The sequence below is a fragment of the Oncorhynchus tshawytscha genome, linkage group LG01, assembly GCF_018296145.1.
Source record: "Oncorhynchus tshawytscha isolate Ot180627B linkage group LG01, Otsh_v2.0, whole genome shotgun sequence".
NCBI lineage: Eukaryota > Metazoa > Chordata > Actinopteri > Salmoniformes > Salmonidae > Oncorhynchus > Oncorhynchus tshawytscha.
This window is the reverse complement of record NC_056429.1, coordinates 93,845,439-93,863,322: the sequence shown is the minus strand read 5'-3', so window position 1 is coordinate 93,863,322 and position 17,884 is coordinate 93,845,439. Positions and strand designations below refer to the sequence as shown.

The 17,884-nt window shown below is 43.1% G+C and overlaps 1 protein-coding gene across 7 annotated transcripts in view; it reads left to right on the top strand.

Moving 5' to 3' along the window:
* LOC112260173 (neurexin-1a) overlaps positions 1–16,067 on the top strand; it is a 495,882-nt gene extending 479,815 nt beyond the window's left edge. For 3 of the 7 annotated variants that reach the window (XM_042327452.1, XM_042327447.1, XM_042327443.1), the window contains one exon: positions 13,749–16,067. In XM_042327452.1, coding sequence (XP_042183386.1) covers positions 13,749–14,056 — 308 coding nt within the window. In that variant the 3' untranslated portion in view covers positions 14,057–16,067. The remainder of the gene's footprint in view (positions 1–13,748) is intronic. The other 4 variants (XM_024435108.1, XM_024435117.1, XM_024435100.1 and 1 more) reach the window with 3 other exon arrangements.
* Positions 16,068–17,884: the final 1,817 nt, after the last annotated feature.

Below are 17,884 nucleotides of genomic sequence, written 5' to 3'. Positions count from 1 at the left end.
CGTTCAACTGCGCTGCGTCTCAAAAAGATACGGTGTGTGGAACAAAAAATCTCAAATTTGGACTCTTCAGACCAAAGGACAGGTTTACACAGGTCTAATGTCCATTGCTCATGTTTCTTGGCCCAAGAAAGTCTCTTCTTATTATTGGTGTCATTTAGCAGTGGTTTCATTGCAGAAATTTGACCATGAAGGCCTGAGTCACACAGTCTCCTCTGAACAGTTGATGTTGAGATGTCTCTTACCTGAACTCTGTGACACTTTTATTTGGCCTGCAGTTTCTGAGGCTGGGAATTCTAATGAACTTATCCTCTGCAGCAGAGGTAACTCTGGGTCTTCCTTTCCTGTGGCGGTCCTCATGAAAGCCAGTTTCATCAGAGCGCCTGATGGTTTTTGTGACTGCACTTGAAGAAACTTTCTAAATTCTTAAATTTTTCGGATTGACTGAATGACCTTATTTGAGCTGTTCTTGCCATAATATGGACTTGGTCTTTTACCAAATAGGGCTATCTTCTGTATACCACCCCTACCTTGCCCCAAGACAACTGATTGGCAATCTCATTAAGAAGGAAAGAAATTCCACAAATTAACTTTTGACAAGCACATCTTTAAATGCATTCCAGGGGACTGGAATGAAGCTGGTTGAAAGAATGCCAAGAGTGTGCAAAGCTGTCATCAAGTCAAAAGGTGGCTCCTTTGAAGAATGTCAAATGTAAAAAAATATTTTGATTTGTTAAGCACTTTTTTGGTTACTACATGATTCCTTATGTGTTATTTCATAACTTTGATATTTTCACTATTATTCTAAAATAGTAAAAATAAAGAAAAACCCTGGAATGAGTAGGTGGGTCCATACATTTGACTGGTACTGTATATTTCTTGTTAAAAGAGTGTACGGTAAAACCAGCACATAGACCTAGAGTAATCCCATGCAGGCACAGATGTATTTATTTTTATTTAACCTTTATCTAACTATTGTATTTAGATAACAAACGACATGGTAGGTGACAGTGTATAACTAGGGCATATCTCTCCACACCTCTTTACCACAATCAATCCTACTAAAGGCCTGTGTCCGCTAGGCCTGTGTCCGTTCACTGCAGTCTAAGTAGTCCTGTTCGCTCCATTACTTCACAACAAGGAGAACAAGAACAGATCTCACACTCACCTGAAGTAACCCCTCCGCCTCACCCATCCTTGCTCTCCATGGGAGAATCTCAATTGCTTCTGCTCTCTCCTCGCCTCCTTTACAAAACATATTGGTGGAGAAGGTCAGAGGGAAGGGACCTCTGACTTTTTTATCGAATGGGTTTTGAGAAGGAGACGAGTAGAGAGGACGTGAGGTGTATGCAATTGAGATCATCCCTATGTTCCCCCTTCAGCACTTACCTTATCTCCCTCCTCCCCCGTTCCCTACTCACCATTTCTTGTCCTCACTTACCTGACCCTTCTCCCATCTCGTTCCCAATCCCTCACCCTGTTCCCTACTCTCCCTATGCCAACTTCTCCCACCTCGTTCCCTGTCCCTCACTCTGTTCCCTACTCTCCCTATGCCACCTTCTCCCACCTCGTTCCCCGTCCCTCATTCTGTTCCCTACTCTCCCTATGCCACCTTCTCCCATCTCATTCCCCGTCCCTCATTCTGTTCCCTACTCTCCCTATGCCACCTTCTCCCACCTCGTTTCCCGTCCCTCATTCTGTTCCCTACTCTCCCTATGCCACCTTCTCCCATCTCATTCCCCGTCCCTCATTCTGTTCCCTACTCTCCCTATGCCACCTTCTCCCACCTCGTTCCCCGTCCCTCATTCTGTTCCCTACTCTCCCTATGCCACCTTCTCCCACCTCGTTCCCCGTCCCTCATTCTGTTCCCTACTCTCCCTATGCCACCTTCTCCCATCTCATTCCCCGTCCCTCATTCTGTTCCCTACTCTCCCTATGCCACCTTCTCCCATCTCATTCCCCGTCCCTCATTCTGTTCCCTACTCTCCCTATGCCACCTTCTCCCACCTCGTTCCCCGTCCCTCATTCTGTTCCCTACTCTCCCTATGCCACCTTCTCCCATCTCATTCCCCGTCCCTCATTCTGTTCCCTACTCTCCCTATGCCACCTTCTCCCATCTCATTCCCTGTCCCTCACTCTGTTCCCTACTCTCCCTATGCCACCTTCTCCCACCTCATTCCCCGTCCCTCACTCTGTTCCCTATTCTACCTATGCCCCCCCTCTCTCACCCTCCTTCCCCCACAGACCCTTTGCTGTTACCCCAGTTGCAAATTGCCAAACAAATGAACCCCTCGCCAGGGACACATTAGGATAAATTATCTTTAAAGAGGACCATTTATTTAAATCTCAACTGACAGAGTGGGTGGAATCTCTGATTCCATTTGGCTCCTCCTTGGGAGAAGCAGAGGATGGGGGGGTGAAGCTTGGGGTGGCATTTCAATGCCATTTAGATGAGTAGTCTCAGTGCACCAGCGCATATGAGAGAGCAAGAGAAATATCTTACAATAACCTCTCCTCTTATTCCAAGCAGTGCCGTGCAGTTACGTTCTGCTTAATCATATTTACACTGAGTTTACAAAACATTAGGAACACCTGCTCTTTCCATGATATAGACAGGACTGACCGGGTAAAAGCTAATATCCATTATAGATGTTAAATCCACTTCAATCTGTGTTGATGAAAGGGAGAAGACATGGGGGAGGGAGGGCAACTCAATATTCGGAAGGTGTTCCTAATGTTTTGAACACTATATATCATGGTGAATAAGAGTCAAATGATGTCTGGTCATCTCTTGTTTTTCAGGTATATTGGTATATCTTATCTCTCCCGCTGAAACCCTGACAGCCTTACTGAGGGGAATTGACTTGGGCTAAGGTCAAAAGTAGTGCACTATTAAAGGGAATAGTGGGCCATTTGGGACATACACAAGAGTCGCATGAAATGAAGAGCGGAGAAAGGTTATTCTAGAAGCTTTTACATCAGTTCTTTAAAAGTTTCCCTGATTTCAGTTCATAGTACCTTTCTCTCAATCACAATCTCTCCCTCTCTCTCCCTGGCTTGCCTGGCGAGAGCTCGCGCTCTCTCGCGTGCTTGCTCTCTCTCGCGCTCCCCCTCTCTCGCTCTTGCTCTCTCTTGCTCTTGCACTCTCTCCCGCTCCCCCTTTCTCGCTCTCGCGCGCTTGCTCGCTCTCTCGTGCTCGCTCCCCCTCTCTCTCGCTCCCTCTACTACCTCTCTCTCTCTTCCCTCCTGTGCCATCATGAAGCTAGGCTCTCAACACTTTTAGGTTGTTTTTTTTCTCCATCTAATTTTACACTTGGGTAAACTCGAGTAGATTTCATATGAACGCCCATCATTTTAAACACTTGTTTCAGGCGTCATTTCTCCCTGGGTTTATGGGTGCCTTCGCTCTGCCACGGTGATGGACTATTAATAAAAGGACAGGCACATGCGGAGAGGAGAGTGAAGCACTCTGGGACTATGACAATGGTGAACACGTATGCGATGGCACTCCTTCCCCATGAGATTCCTTATTAGAGATCCCGAAATCAAAACAGATTTTTTTTGTTTTGATTCTACTAAATTCCTTTATGCTATTTCATTTATTGAGGACAAACAAAAAGACAAACACTTCATCTGTTGGACCATCATCAGTGAATGTGACTACCTCCACAGTACCCCTCTCTTTCTTTCTCTACCCCAGCTAAAGGAAGGGAAGGGGGGTCAAGACATACACCAACCCTCCTCCTGGAGAGCTAACCTCTAGCTGGATTTTGCTCCAATCTAACCCTAATCTCAAACATCTAATTCTACTAAATACCTCCTAATAATATTAATAATAAAAATAATAATACATGGGACTTATACAGTGCTTTTCAGAGCAGTTTTACAGCAGGAAGCAGCAGCCTGCATAGCGAGTAACTCTCCTGAAGGGAAAGAGCAGTGTTACAACAGGAAGCAGAAGCCTGCATACCCAGTAACTCTCCAGAAGGGAAAGAGCAGTGTTACAGCAGGAAGCAGCAGCCTGCATACCCAGTAACTCTCCTGAAGGGAAAGAGCAGTGTTACAGCAGGAAGCAGCAGCCTGCATACCCAGTAACTCTCCAGAAGGGAAAGAGCAGTGTTACAGCAGGAAGCAGCAGCCTGCATACCCAGTAACTCTCCTGAAGGGAAAGAGCAGTGTTACAGCAGGAAGCAGCAGCCTGCATACCCAGTAACTCTCCTGAAGGGAAAGAGCAGTGTTACAGCAGGAAGCAGCAGCCTGCATACCCAGTAACTCCCCAGAAGGGAAAGAGCAGTGTTACAGCAGGAAACAGCAGCCTGCATACCGAGTAACTCTCCAGAAGGGAAAGAGCAGTGTTACAGCAGGAAGCAGAAGCCTGCATACCCAGTAACTCTCCAGAAGGGAAAGAGCAGTGTTACAGCAGGAAGCAGCAGCCTGCATACCCAGTAACTCTCCTGAAGGGGGGTTGGCAATCCCTGCCTTCTTGAAAGACCTACTGTAAGCACCACACAAAACTCATGAAATCTACTGCATGAGTCGGGCAAACCGATGACTATGCTCTAATAGTCCTTTACATACATTTAGGGTTGATTTAAGATTATATTAAATCTTACTGTACATGTACCGCATGAGTGACGCTAACTGGTGAGTCATGCGTTTCATAGGCTTTTCTATGGGTCGTGTGTTTCATGGTTTGTTCTATGGGTCATGTGTTTCGTAGGTTGTTCTATGGGTTGTGTCTTTCGTAGGTTGTTATATGGGTCGTCTGTTTCATCGACACCGTTGGTGCTGTACTACAGGCTAATAAGCTTTCAAGTGCATTAAGGGTTATATTTTACATTCTAGTCATTTAGCAAACGCTCTTAACAAGATCGAATTGAAGGAGCAATTAGGATTAAGTGCCTTGCAAAAGGGCACATGGATCGATTTTTCACCTAGTCGGCGCAGGTATTTGAACTAGTGACTTCGGATACTGGCCCAATGCTCTTAATTAACCACTTGGCTATGTGCCACCCAGTGGGTGGTATTAGGTTATATAGAGTGGCTGCTGGTAGTGACACAAACTGATGATTTATGGGTTGTTTCATGGGTTGTTTCATGGGTTGTTTCATGGGTTGTGTCTATAGTTTTATAAACTTCATTAAGGACTAAAGTCTAGTAATCCTTAAATAATGAAGGTCAATCTGTCTGGACAAATACATCAATAGAGACCAGAGTGCTAATCCAATGCTAAGTAGTGATACGTACTGTACAGTACTTCCTCCCTCCAGACCAATCTGCTAAGTAATTATACTTACTGCACAGTACTCCCTCCCTTCAGACCAATCTGCTAAGTAGTGATACGTACTGCACAGTACTCCCTCCCTTCAGACCAATCTGCTAAGTAGTGATACGTACTGCACAGTACTCCCTCCCTTCAGACCAATCTGCTAAGTAGTGATACGTACTGTACAGTACTCCCTCCCTTCAGACCAATCTGCTAAGTAGTGATACGTACTGTACAGTACTCCCTCCCTTCAGACCAATCTGCTAAGTAGTGATACGTACTGTACAGTACTCCCTCCCTTCAGACCAATCTGCTAAGTAGTGATACATACTGCACAGTACTCCCTCCCTTCAGACCAATCTGCTAAGTAGTGATACTTATTGCACAGTACTCCCTCCCTTCAGACCAATCTGCTAAGTAGTAATACGTACTGTACAGTACTCCCTCCCTCCAGACCAGTCTGCTAAGTAGTGATATTACTGTACTTTACTTCCTCTCTTCAGACCAATCTGCTAAGTAGTGATACGTACTGTACAGTACTCCCTCCCTCCAGACCAATCTGCTAAGTAGTGATACTTACTGCACAGTACTCCCTCCCTTCAGACCAATCTGCTAAGTAGTGATACTTACTGCACAGTACTCCCTCCCTTCAGACCAATCTGCTAAGTAGTGATACATACTGCACAGTACTCCCTCCCTTCAGACCAATCTGCTAAGTAGTGATACGTACTGTACAGTACTCCCTCCCTTCAGACCAATCTGCTAAGTAGTGATACGTACTGTACAGTACTCCCTCCCTTCAGACCAATCTGCTAAGTAGTGATACGTACTGTACAGTACTCCCTCCCTTCAGACCAATCTGCTAAGTAGTGATACTTACTGCACAGTACTCCCTCCCTTCAGACCAATCTGCTAAGTAGTGATACTTACTGCACAGTACTCCCTCCCTCCAGACCAATCTGCTAAGTAGTGATACGTACTGTACAGTACTCCCTCCCTTCAGACCAATCTGCTAAGTAGTGATACGTACTGTACAGTACTCCCTCCCTTCAGACCAATCTGCTAAGTAGTGATACATACTGCACAGTACTCCCTCCCTTCAGACCAATCTGCTAAGTAGTGATACTTATTGCACAGTACTCCCTCCCTTCAGACCAATCTGCTAAGTAGTAATACGTACTGTACAGTACTCCCTCCCTCCAGACCAGTCTGCTAAGTAGTGATATTACTGTACTTTACTTCCTCTCTTCAGACCAGTCTGCTAAGTAGTGATACGTACTGTACAGTACTCCCTCCCTCCAGACCAATCTGCTAAGTAGTGATACTTACTGCACAGTACTCCCTCCCTTCAGACCAATCTGCTAAGTAGTGATACTTACTGCACAGTACTCCCTCCCTTCAGACCAATCTGCTAAGTAGTGATACATACTGCACAGTACTCCCTCCCTTCAGACCAATCTGCTAAGTAGTGATACGTACTGTACAGTACTTCCTCCCTTCAGACCAATCTGCTAAGTAGTGATACGTACTGTACAGTACTCCCTCCCTTCAGACCAATCTGCTAAGTAGTGATACGTACTGTACAGTACTCCCTCCCTTCAGACCAATCTGCTAAGTAGTGATACTTACTGCACAGTACTCCCTCCCTTCAGACCAATCTGCTAAGTAGTGATACTTACTGCACAGTACTCCCTCCCTCCAGACCAATCTGCTAAGTAGTGATACTTACTGCACAGTACTCCCTCCCTCCAGAACAATCCACTGATTCAAGATGAATCCATTCTTTGTTCTTGTAATAACTACAATTAGGCTACTGCTTTCATTTAGAAATAGTGTTAGTTTAAGTCATTTTCTTCACCCTCTGCTCAATCTATACCATCTATAGTTTACCAATCACTGTACCTATACACAGCCAATCTGTAAATAGCACACCCAACTACCTCATCCCCATATTATTACTTACCCTCTTGCTCTTTTGCACCCCAGTATCTCTACTTGCAAATCATCATCTGCACATCTATCACTCCAGTGTTAATTGCTAAATTGTAATTATTTAGCCTCTCTGGCCTATTTATTGCCTTACCTCCATAATATTCTACATTTGCACACACTGTACATAGATTTTTCTATTGTGTTATTGACTGTACGTTTGTTTATCCCATGTGTAACTCTGTGTTGTTTTTTTGTCGCAGTGATTTGCTTTATCTTGGCCAGGTCGTAGTTTTAAATGAGAACTTGTTCTCAACTGGCCTACTTGGTTAAATAAAGGTGAACTAAAAACCTTCATCAAACATGTATAAATCGGACAAAAAAAAGAATAAGGAAAATGTAAATCATTGTCATATCATAGTGAGGTAGCTACAGGGTACGGTTCATTTGATGTTCATGTCAACAACGTTCCCATGATTTCCTTCTTCTATATCTTCTCCATATCTTACTAATTGGGCTCCATTAACATGCATCATGTGCTATTTGTACAGTACTGCACAAACGATGCTTGGGGTAAGAAAAGACAGGAGAAGAGCTTTCATGAGATTAGTATAGAGAGTAGAAGACAACTGATTCAAGACACACAGCGGGAAAAAGTAAAAATAATCTGTTTCTATTATCTCTATAAATGTATCATAGCCAGAAGAAAACCATCAAGAGGGTGGGAGAATGAGCATGCTGGGTGGTATTCTGACATGAGATCCGTGCTCTTAATTAGAATTTTCTCAAAGTCTGCCATTGACATCAATGAATGATTTCAAGCAAAGGTCCTAGTTGTGCAAGCTTGATCTTCTCTCTGAATCAGGCCCGGTGAGGACAGCAGGGTTGTCACATAACCCAGTCGTATGACCCACTCCTAGAGTGTTTTACAGAGCCCCCCTGCCTCATGTGTTGTCCCCTTCTGCTGTCACCGCCACCGTCTCTGCGGATGACAGTTGATAAGATGATGGGTGAGGTCAGAGAGAGGTGGCTTGACAAACTTCACTCTCTCGCTCTTTCTCATTCGTTTTCTCTTTCTTTCCTCTTCCTCCTCTCTCTCTGTCTTGCTCTCTCCCTTCTCCCTCTCTGTATCTCCCTTTCTCCTTAACCACCTCTTCTTCCCTCCATCAGCCACCACGTTATCTTCACTGTCAAATCTTTGACCCTGAACCAAAGTAACCCTCTAGAAATGCTCCCGTCTCCTTTCATAATGTTAGCTAGAGGAGGAAAAGGAGGAGAGTGTTGTCAGCGTGTCAGCCGGTGGCTTGTGCCCACGAGGCCAGCCTTTTCTTCACACCTGCCTTCAAGGATAAGTGGGCTTGTCACGGGCAAATCTAATCTGTCGCGAGGCTCCGTCACACTCAATCGCTAGCTATGCTAACTCTTGTCTACTCCTGTCCTTTCCTGTCTGCTAGCATTGTTAGCTGCACACTTACACTACTGCACTCTATACTCCTGTCCTTTACTGTCTGCTAGCATTGTTAGCTGCTCACCTACACTACTGCACTCTCTACTCCTGTCCTTTCCTGTCTGCTAGCATTGTTAGCTGCACACCTACACTACTGCACTCTCTACTCCTGTCCTTTCCTGTCTGCTAGCATTGTTAGCTGCACACTTACACTACTGCACTCTCTACTCCTGTCCTTTCCTGTCTGCTAGCATTGTTAGCTGCACACCTACACTACTGCACTCTCTACTCCTGTCCTTTCCTGTCTGCTAGCATTGTTAGCTGCACACTTACACTACTGCACTCTCTACTCCTGTCCTTTACTGTCTGCTAGCATTGTTAGCTGCACACTTACACTACTGCACTCTCTACTCCTGTCCTTTCCTGTCTGCTAGCATTGTTAGCTGCACACCTACACTACTGCACTCTCTACTCCTGTCCTTTCCTGTCTGCTAGCATTGTTAGCTGCACACTTACACTACTGTACTCTCTACTCCTGTCCTTTACTGTCTGCTAGCATTGTTAGCTGCACACTTACACTACTGCACTCTCTACTCCTGTCCTTTACTGTCTGCTAGCATTGTTAGCTGCACACTTACACTACTGCACTCTCTACTCCTGTCCTTTACTGTCTGCTAGCATTGTTAGCTGCACACCTACACTACTGCACTCTCTACTCCTGTCCTTTACTGTCTGCTAGCATTGTTAGCTGCTCACCTACACTACTGCACTCTCTACTCCTGTCCTTTACTGTCTGCTAGCATTGTTAGCTGCTCACCTACACTACTGCACTCTCTACTCCTGTCCTTTACTGTCTGCTAGCATTGTTAGCTGCACACCTACACTACTGCACTCTCTACTCTTTTCCTTGCATCTGTGACTGACCATAATGGCACCCTTTTTCCTATATAGTGCCTATATATATTTATGTATTAATGTACTTATATAGTCCCTATGGGCCCTGGTCAAATGCAGTGCACTATATATCTAGGTAACATGGTGCCACTTGGGACACAGTCTGTCTGTTAGCATTGTTAGCCCCCGCCTCTAGTGCTCTCCTCAGCACAGGAGGTTGGTGGTACCTTAATTGGGGAGAACGGGCTCGTGTTAATGAGGGGAGCGGAATAAGTGGAACGGTATCAAATATATCAAACACATGCTTTACTTGCCTCCCGAGTGGCGCAGCAGTCGAAGGCAATAAATCGCAATGCTTGAGGCGTCACTACAGACCCGGGTTCGATCCCAGCCTGTGTCACAACCGGCAGTGACTGGGAGACACATGAGGCGGCAAACAATTGGACCAGCGTCGTTAGGGGAGGGTTTGGTCGGCCGGGATTTCCTCATCCCATTGCGCTCTAGGGCAAGCTGACTGCAGTCGCCAGGTGGATGGTGGATTGGTGCGGCTGGCTTCCGGGTTAAGTGAGCAGTGTGGCTTGGCAGGGTCATGTTTTGGAGGATGCATGGCTATCGACCGTCGCCTCTCCCGAGTCCATAGGGAATTTGCAGCGATGGGACAAGACTGTAAGTACCAATTGGATATCATGAAAAAGGGGTAAAAGTACAAAAAAAGAAGTATAATAATAATAACACATGGTTTCCAGGTGTTTAATGCCATTTTATTTGCTTCGTTCTGGCCATTATTATGAGCCGTTCTCCCCTCAGCAGCCTCCTGTGCCCCTGAGTGTAGCCTCCCTGAGTGTAGCCTCCCTGAGTGTAGCCTCCCCTGAGTGTAGCCTCCCCTGAGTGTAGCCTCCCCAGGTAGAGGAAGAAAAGGGATGTGTACATTAACACTTGAGGGAACAGCGGCGATTTCATCGGGAAATGAACAGAAAATGATGGCCGATGTTGTGGTCAGAGGTTATAGGACACCCACCTCTGCTTTGAATCATTCGTTGTCCTCAGTGTTTTGTCTCTTAGATCTGACTCAGTCTTCTTGGCGAGCTGTAATCTGCCATCATACTGTGCACTTGAAAATAAAGACAGAACATCAACCATTATGTTAGGAAAAGAAATAGCGAGAAAGAGAGTGTGTGAAAAGTACTTTATCTTTACATTTTTTCATTTAGCAGACACTCTTTTCCTCAGTGACTTACAGTTAGTGCATTCAACTTAAGATAGCTAGGTGAGACCACCACATCAGTCATAGTAAGTACATTTTTCCTCAAAGTGGCTATCAGCAGTCAGAGTTAGTAAGGGATTAAAAAAACCTACTGTGAGTGTTAGTTCACAAAAGGAATGCATTTTTGTAGGGGGTTGAGGAGGTGGTGGAGGGGGCTGTGGGATTATTTAAGATACTCTTTGAAGAGGTAGGGTTTTAGTTGTTTTTGGAAAATCATCAAGAAGTCTGCTGTCCTAGCTTCAGGGGAAGCTGGTTCTACCATTGGGGTACCAGGACAGAGAGGAGCTTAGACTGGGCATCTCGAGATAGAGAGAGAGCACCACTGCCTGGTACGGCAATTGCTCGGCCTCCGACCACAAGGCACTTCAGAGGGTAGTGTGTACAGCCCAGTACATCACTGGGGCTAAGCTGCCTGCCATCCAGGATCTCTACACCAGGCGGTGTCAGAGGAAGGCCCTAAAAATTGTCCAAGACCCCAGCCACCCCAGTCATAGACTGTTCTCTCTCCTACCGCATGGCAAGGGTTAAAATTTGATTTGAAATGAGAGCGAGAGAGAGAACAGTGGAGGAAAACAGAACAGTGGAGGCCTATCAGAGGGAGATGAATTAAGATGGATTAGAATTTGGATGGCACTCGGAACACAAAGTGTGCTGTCTAATATCTAATCAGCTTCCCATTCAGCTGGTGCAAATTCCTCCCGTCAGTGCAGTGTAGGTCAGTTATTAACCCACTCTTGTCAAACATTTAGAGTTCATTACAGAGGCCGCATTGACCATTGCCTATTCATTTTAATTCATTGAAAATTAATATACTGAAATTGATGGGGATCATTATGTTGCTAATTTGTACAGTAACTTCAGAAAGTATTAATACTTGTGGTGCGCGGGTTAGATGTTTGTTCACCCGCACCCACCCGCAATAGCTAATAATCCATCTGGAACCGCCCGACTATATGTGAGAAAGTCCAAATCTGAGGGTTGCACACGACACTAACCGTAAATATAGAAATTGTGCTGTAGGCTACACTCAGATGGAAAGATTTTTTTGACAGGGGGTGCAGGATTTTTTTTGTGCCTAATACAGATATATTTCTGCTTAGATTTTCCGACATTTTCATAGGCTATGTATAAGTCAACTTGCAGCTTCTCTTCTGTCATTATATTTTGCCTTAGAAGACTAAATAAAGCCGTGCTCACCAGAATAATGTCATACATTTATAGAATGAATTGTAGAAATAATTGTCCTTACAAAATGCTCCAAATGACATCAGTTTGATCGGTTGTAAGGAAATAGAAAGCTGTGAAAATCCCCCCAACATGTTTCTGATAAAATTTCAGTTTGGCTTGGATTAATATTTGATGTGGTTGAAATATGATCAGCTATCGGCTAAGGTGTCTGTAAACTTTCGACGTCAACTGTACATGTAGGACCAGTCAGGGACACACAACTGCAATGAGTTCTGATTACTAGAGTCTTCCTCGAGCAGCTTTGTGGATGGAAGCTGACGCTTCACTAGAAGTAAAGGTGAGGACAGGTAAATATCACATGACAGGTAAATAACTATACACAAAACACATCTACAATATGATCACGTCAGTGTATAGACGCAACATGAAAAATATCGCGTAGGAATGTATACAAAGGAGGTGCGTAAAGGATTACTCTATCAGAGCTGCGTGTAAAATACAGTACATGCACGGGTACGTAACAAAAACGCACAAGGCACATTGTGACGATTATCAATAACTCAGCAGAGCAAGGAAATTCACAAAAGCCTGATCAGTCTAAGAAGGATTGTGTATACTAGAGAAAAAAGTTCGGATCTAGTTGTTTGTTTAATACGTTGGGGGTGTCTAGGAGATGGATCCATTTACCCTCTTTTTGAAGTAAGAAAAGGTCAAAATCACCTCCTCTCCCATTCTTCCGCATTTTCTCTATAGCCCAGATCTTTAGTTCATTGACTGCGTGTTGGTGCTGAATAAAGTGGGCTGCTAGAGGGTAGTTCTCTTCCTTGCTCTAATAGAGCTTTTGTGTTCTATGACCCATGTCTCAGTGCGCGTGTGGTCTTCCCGATTTGTAATTTGGAGCACGGGCACTGGATAATGTAGAGTGAGTCCATTCAACTTATTATGTGACTTGTTAAGCAGATTTTTACTCCTGAACTTATTTAAGCTTGCCATAGCAAGAATACTTATTGACTAAAGACATTTCAGCTTTTAATTTTTAATTAATTAAAACTTCATTACACTTTGACATTATGGGGTATTATGGTGTGTAGACCAGTGTCCAAAAATCTGTCTAGAACACAACACAATGTGGAAAAAGTCAAGAGGTGTGAATACTTTCTGAAGGCACCCTAATTTGCATCATTGTCTTATCATTTGTTGGTCACTTTGAGTCATCATGGACTGTCAACAGGTCCTCATATCACTACTCTTCCGTATTTGCCTTTTCATTTAATATGTGTGTGAGATCAGTGAGTTTTGAGCTGTGACTATGAGTTATTGTGGGTGAGATCAGTGAGTTTTGAGCTGTGACTATGAGTTATTGTGGGTGAGATCATCCATGTAATGGTTGAGGTGTTGTTGGTAAGTTGGTGCTGGTTATGAGTTAGTCATAAAAACAGAATTAATTGACTCTGTTAAGTTACACTCAGGTCAGGGGATCTGGAATCTGCTAGCACACCTTCATAGCGGCTAAAGATATTGATCATACTCTATATCGATGTTCATGCTCCTGATATAAATCCATTGCCATTCTGTTGTCATTGTGTGAATTTCAATGAATTTGAAAATAAACTTCCATTGTTTTACTACTTTGAGTATTTTTTGGTAGCATATTATATTCTATGGAATGTGTTCTGTGTGGAATGGCATAGGCTATCTTGTGTTGAATATGAGCTACTTATAATAACCACTTCCTCCTTCTCTCTTTCTCTCCCTCTCCACAGCTAACCCAACAGGCCCGGCAGTGAAGGGCTACCCAGGTCCATCGGAGGGGGTGTTCCGTGAGTCAAGCAGTACCACAGGGATGGTGGTTGGCATCATAGCGGCAGCCGCCCTCTGTATCCTCATCCTGCTCTACGCCATGTACAAATACCGCAACCGGGACGAGGGATCTTACCATGTGGACGAGAGCCGTAACTACATCAGTAACACATCGCAGTCCAACGGGACGTTGGTGAAGGACAAACCGCCGAACGCAGCCAAGACCTCCTTTAAGAGCAAGAAGAATAAGGACAAGGAGTATTACGTGTGATCCTTACTATCTCTGGTCTTAGCCACTGGCCCGACAAACTTTTTGACTCGAGAAGACCAATCAGGAGATCAGAAGACCACTAAAAAGTGTATAATAATGAACAAACGAAATTCAACAAAAACTACAAAATAACATTTTGTCTTTCATTTTACCCAAGACATGGTGGGATGGTGTTATACCCGAATGCCAAATGGACAAAAAAATCAAACAGAACATCTTCCTTTAGATTCTTAAAGCCAACAAACTGGGCTTTAGGAAATAGCACCAGGGAGATAGAGGTACTCTATTGGACTATACTGAAGAGGGTTTGGAACTGCAGAATAATCAACAGGAGTACCTATACATCTTAAACCAACAAACAATCCAACCAATTGTTCAGTTTTATTCAGTTTATTACCAGGATATTGGTTGTCCAAACGGGAGAAGAGAGATGCAAACGGGCAAGGAGAGGTATACAATTGAGGAAGATATATTACAACTATAAACTCCAATGTTTAATTTACATATCCTGTGTTTGTGTTAACTGGGAACTTTTCTACGAGAAAATACTTAAAACGCACAAATGAGGTAAATAAAGAAAACCCAACACCAAACATGTGCAACAACAGATGACGAGTGAATAGAAAAGAGATGGCATAATGGGAAGGCAAGGTAACAGTGAAGAAGGAAGTGAAAGGATAAATATGCTACCTACTGTATGTTTGACTAATCAGCCAAAGTATTTGCACTTTTTATGGTGGCAATGATGGCCAAAACACAGACTAAAGGAACATTTGGCTGCCTGATCTATCAACAGTGCAAAGACAAAATGGCCTCCGATTAATCTTGATCTAGAGAGACTTATGTCAAGTTATGATTAAGATTCATTTTTGCCAGTTAAGAAATCATGATGCCTTAGATTCCACACTGTTGTTGAAAACTAAGGCAAAGTGTTTTACAGAATTCTGGAAGGAGAAGTCCGAATGTTCTGAATGCGATCATTCTGATACTGGAACAATCCATGCACGCAAAACGTATCTTATTACAGTACATGTTTATATACAGTACAACCACATCTATATGTGCTTTCTGGACAGTGACAAAGTGGTGTTTTATAGCCTGTTGTATAGATGACCACGCAAGCTATATCTGCTCCTCCTCCAACCATTTTTGGAATAAAAAACAAATAAAAAAATTACAAAAATACCAAATTAAATGTTACTAAGTGTTGCTAGATATAGAAGATTTTATGATGACGTTGATCGGCATTTACTTTTCTTTTCAGTTGGATTCTTTATTCCCCCGTTAAACATCTGTTTAGTTTTTATACAAATGCCAACCTGATCTAATAGATATATTGACCCCGCCCAGTAGTAACCTGACCGTCCTCAAACTGTACAAGGTAATGATATAGTGGACAGTAGAGACCGGGCATGATGATATGCAGGATGAGGTCATGTCTCCAGGGTATCACAAACTTTCTCCCCATTCCTGCTCCTTCCCAGTTCCTGGGGCAGTAACAGTAACGGATGGCCTTCCTCCCTATACCTGCCCCCCAAACTAAACCTAGCTATGTACGAATGAAGACGTATACTACTGATGATGTTGCTGTATGTGTTCCTATAAGTGGTCCTATAACATGATTGTTTAGTGTATGCTTGTGCTGATGCAAACAAACTGAAGAAGAAATAGGACGAGATCATTTGAACCGTTTTTGTCATTCTACTGTCAGCTCTGTTCTGCTGTCCTGGTGACCTGATGGACTTGGAATGAGTGCTACTATGACCTATAAATAATGAGGACTATTATAAATTCTTTGATTGTTCATTTATTTTTAATTTCTACATGTGCTATTTTTTTCTACAGTAGTTTATGTTCAAATTGTGACAATGTCTTTATTATTGACCTCAGTAACATTTATTATGAAAAAAATAGTTTTGAAAAATGAAATGAATAAATGAAATAAAATGTTACCTAAGTGAACTTCAGTCTACTGTATGAGGTTCTATGGTAAATCATTGTGCTTTGTTAATTACTAAATGGTTCATTGGTCTACCTTTCTGTTTTTTCTTTCTTATCGGTATTTTAAGTCATTTATCTTCGTTTCCTAGAAAGACCCTGTACATGCTATCCTTATTATAACTGCTTAAATGATACCTTTTTTTATTCATCCATGCATTCATTAACAAACAGAACAATATAAGACCTTCATTCCTACAGTTTCAACATGTTAACCAATAATATTAAACCAGTTGAACAGCATGCACCCAGCTGGTTATAACAGTAACATGTTAACCAATAATATTAAACCAGTTGAACAGCATGCACCCAGCTGGTTATGACAGCAACATGTTAACCAATAATATTAAACCAGTTGAACAGCATGCACCCAGCTGGTTATAACAGTAACATGTTAACCAATAATATTAAACCAGTTGAACAGCATGCACCCAGCTGGTTATGACAGCAACATGTTAACCAATAATATTAAACCAGTTGAACAGCATGCACCTAGCTGGTTATGACAGTAACATGTTAACCAATAATATTAAACCAGTTGAACAGCATGCACCCAGCTGGTTATGACAGTAACATGTTAACCAATAATATTAAACCAGTTGAACAGCATGCACCCAGCTGGTTATGACAGCAACATGTTAACCAATAATATTAAACCAGTTGAACAGCATGCACCCAGCTGGTTATGACAGTAACATGTTAACCAATAATATTAAACCAGTTGAACAGCATGCACCCAGCTGGTTATGACAGCAACTTGTTGTTCACTCAGTTGTAGTTATTAATTACGTCCAATAAAAACTATAGAAGGTATTGCATGCTTGCATGCTTGCATCGCCAATGGCATCATATTCCCTATATAGTGCACTACTTTTGATCTATGGGAATAGGGCTCACACTATAAAGGGAATAGGTTGCTATTTGGGAAGACGCCCAGACATATCTCTCCTGCATACACAAAGTTCATGTATTTCAAGGCTAAGGAGATGATGCCTCTATGCTGGCCTTGCCTCGTTCTGCCCCCTGGGGGGTATAGAGATGGAGCATGTTATGGAGACAGGAGAATGTTAAATGTAACTCTTAGCAGAAGCACAGTGAGAGCAAAACATGTCGTATAGAGCTTTCAGTAACACTTTCTGACCAATGAAGTATGACCTTATGGTATGGACAAGCACCCCTAGTTATTGGACTGTACATATTGAATTCATATGGAATACATGTTTGTTCCCGTTATGTTATTTGAAAACAACCATACAGAATCATGCATTGAAAGGCACCAGTATAACTGAGAAATCCTCCACTCCTTCCTGTCTCACTAAAAGGCTAGCTAAATTAGCAGTTTCTACACTAACATGGTTCTGTAATGAAATTAAGAGAACACACAATACAACACATAACTAATAAATGTGTGGGATTGTTGTGCATGCCAACAGCAACATTATACCCCCCTTAGCCATTAAGATGGCAAGATTATTTGAACAGATAAGATGACATGACCAAAAATATTTGAATCTACTGCTGTGAAGAAGGTAAATATCCCAGAAGGAAGCAGATTCCCAGCAGATCCTGAATCAGATGCAGAACCTCTGAGACCTAGCTGTCTCAGAACATGCAACCCATGAAGAATCCACAATGTCAACCTGGCATGGATCAATAACGCTATGAACGAATTGACTCACTGATTTGAGGGCACTTCATAGAGAGGTAGGAAAGGATGAGGAAGGAAGGAGAGGGGAGTGAGTGACATATGTTGTAAAATGAAAGACGATAAGGGCAATAGCAGACTGAAGATGAGAAGAGGACTGACGATGAGACGTGGACCAAAGATGC